Here is a 2,405-nt window from a genome sequence, read left to right on the forward strand (position 1 = left end):
GCCAAGACACTTCCACCATATATTATACCGGGTGTGATAGTAAAAAAACTGAGTGATGGTTTCAAGAAGTAGAAGTGAGCTGGTAATAAATGGGATGGTCCCATTTGTCCTGTGAATGAGGAGGACAAGAAAGTTGCTTACTGGAATGCCAAGTACAGTGACACCTTTTCACCTGTCCCCTAACTAATGTACATCTCCCACCATGACATGGCAGAGGAGCATTTCCTTTGCAATAAAAGCCTTGTGAAGTGTTGCACTGTGCATTTGTAGTGATTAAAAACTCTGGAGTAGGCAATTCTTACTGGTTTTAAAGAGTAAGGTATTTTATTATGGAAGTTCATCTTCATAACAATGTGTGCAGAAAGTGACTGACAATCATTAACCAAAAAAAAAAGCTTGTTTCAGGATAACAAAAAGGATGAGTATTTACATAACTTTCTACCACAAACAATGAAATACCTGAAACAGTTGAGGCAGTAAATATTCCTTTCATGTCTTGGGAGATTACTGAACAATAACTTGACATTGTACTGACACATACCAACAGGGGTTCAAGATGTTTAGATAGCCCTCACCAAGCTGTACACTGCAGGAGGTCAAAAAATGTTGGATGTGCACTTATATGAACTATGTGTCTGTTGTTTTTACTCATGAAATTGATCTCTTACAGGGAACTTTAGGAAAAATGCTTTAGTATGAAAAAAACCCCAAACCTCTACAATACAATGTTTTGATATCTGTAGCAGTGATTTTATCCAGAACTACCTCAAACGTTTGTTAGCACTTAACATATCCCAGGACTCTTCCCAAACTACTCTCTGCTTCCAGTCACAGTTGTACCTAAACCAAAATCATCACTGACAAAACCAAGAATATCACATACTGCTCTGAAATATTTTAAAACCCCAAAATCAGGTCTATGAATTACTGCATGTATACAAGAGGTACTTGCCAACAAGTGTATTTAAATAATAAGAAAAATCCCATAACATTTATACCTAATTTACAAATATCCCAACATTACAGAAATAATGCTGTTGGCTTTATGTAGGAAATGCTCGTTACAGAGGTTGGAAAATGAAAAGCAATACATAATTGAGCCCTTGTTAAAGGTATGAATCAGAAAATGGAGACATTCTTGCTTGCACCTGTCCCCTAAACTATCTGTTTTTTTTCCTCTCTCTGCTTCTGCTTCTACTGTGTCTGCTCCTTTCTCTGTGTTCCACTTTACTGCACTTGTCCCCATAGCTCTCTCTACATTTTTTCTTCTCTCTGTGCACATCTGTGCTGGGGCTTCTGGTTTCATTTTTCCTGTGCCGCTCTTCACCAGGGCTTTGACTTGGACTTTTTCTCATTTGTCGTTGCCTGGAAATGCTGTGACTTCTGCAAGGGCTTCTCCTGCTCCTCTCATCCATGCTTTGGCTTCTGCCATCACTCTCCTTTCTTTCAGTTTCTCTCTTGTCCATGCTATGGTACCTGCTTTTGGACTTTCTTTCCCCCTCACAGGAGCTCCATTTGTTGTTCTCCGCAGAACTATCTTGCTTTAAAAGTTCGTACTTCTCCCTGTCTTTGTCCTTGTTACTGTGACTACTGGAAAGATCTTCATAAAGTTTTTCCCTCCTCGTCTTTGCCTTTCCTTCTGAGTCGCTGCTGCTGCTAGCTTCTGAAAACTTGTCTTTTTTTCTTTTCTTAGAATACGTCTTCTTTTGTGCTGCTTTATCTCTGCTGTCAGTCTCGCTGTCACTGCTGCTTACTGAAGTCTCACTGGAGGATGAGGAAGAGGATCTCATCTTATGTTTCTTGTGTTTACTTTTGCTTTTTTTCTTTTGCTGCTTTTTCTTCTTTCTGTCTTTCTTTTTCTTTTTCTTCTCCAGACGATCCAACTTCCTTTTATTTTCAAAACAGAAGAGTAGCACAATCAGACATGTGAAGATATTCTAAATTGCAAAGTCACTGTCTTTAAAGTTCACTACCTCTGATGGCCTATGAAGTAAATACACTATTTTCCATAAAAACATGTTGTATTCCTCTCCTCTTTCAGCAAAGTATTATTTTTAAATTTCTAACCTGACATTAACCATAGTTAGAATCCTCCTGTAATTGACAGATGCTTCCTCAAAACAGGAAGAATATGATCTTTTTAATTATCTGATTTTAAAAAAGGTCAGTAAGATATGTCCATTTTGGCCTTGTAACTAGGAATAAATACATTCAGTAGTACTTTTTTTCCTTGGCAGCCTGCTCTGGGGACTGTGGAAAATCACTGCTGCTTTTGTTTGTGCATTTTTATAAGAGATTTTGAAAATGAAAACACACAATTAGTATTCACTTTCTATTAATGATGGAAACTGAGATGCTGAAGCCTACATTTCTCCAGGCAAATAATACCAATCTTTTCAATAACG

General features: G+C 37.8%; 1 protein-coding gene across 1 annotated transcript; it reads right to left on the minus strand.

The window, feature by feature from the left end:
- Nucleotides 1-961: 961 nt before the first annotated feature.
- LOC104460220 (corepressor interacting with RBPJ 1-like) lies at nucleotides 962-1,887 on the minus strand (the record flags this gene model as incomplete). The annotated part of the gene is made up of 1 exon (XM_010081734.1): nucleotides 962-1,887. A coding segment is annotated over one exon (727 nt), but the record flags the coding sequence as incomplete, so codon positions are not given.
- Nucleotides 1,888-2,405: the final 518 nt, after the last annotated feature.

This window comes from Pterocles gutturalis, unplaced genomic scaffold, assembly GCF_000699245.1.
Source record: "Pterocles gutturalis isolate BGI_N339 unplaced genomic scaffold, ASM69924v1 Scaffold47704, whole genome shotgun sequence".
NCBI classification, from domain to species: domain Eukaryota; kingdom Metazoa; phylum Chordata; class Aves; order Pterocliformes; family Pteroclidae; genus Pterocles; species Pterocles gutturalis.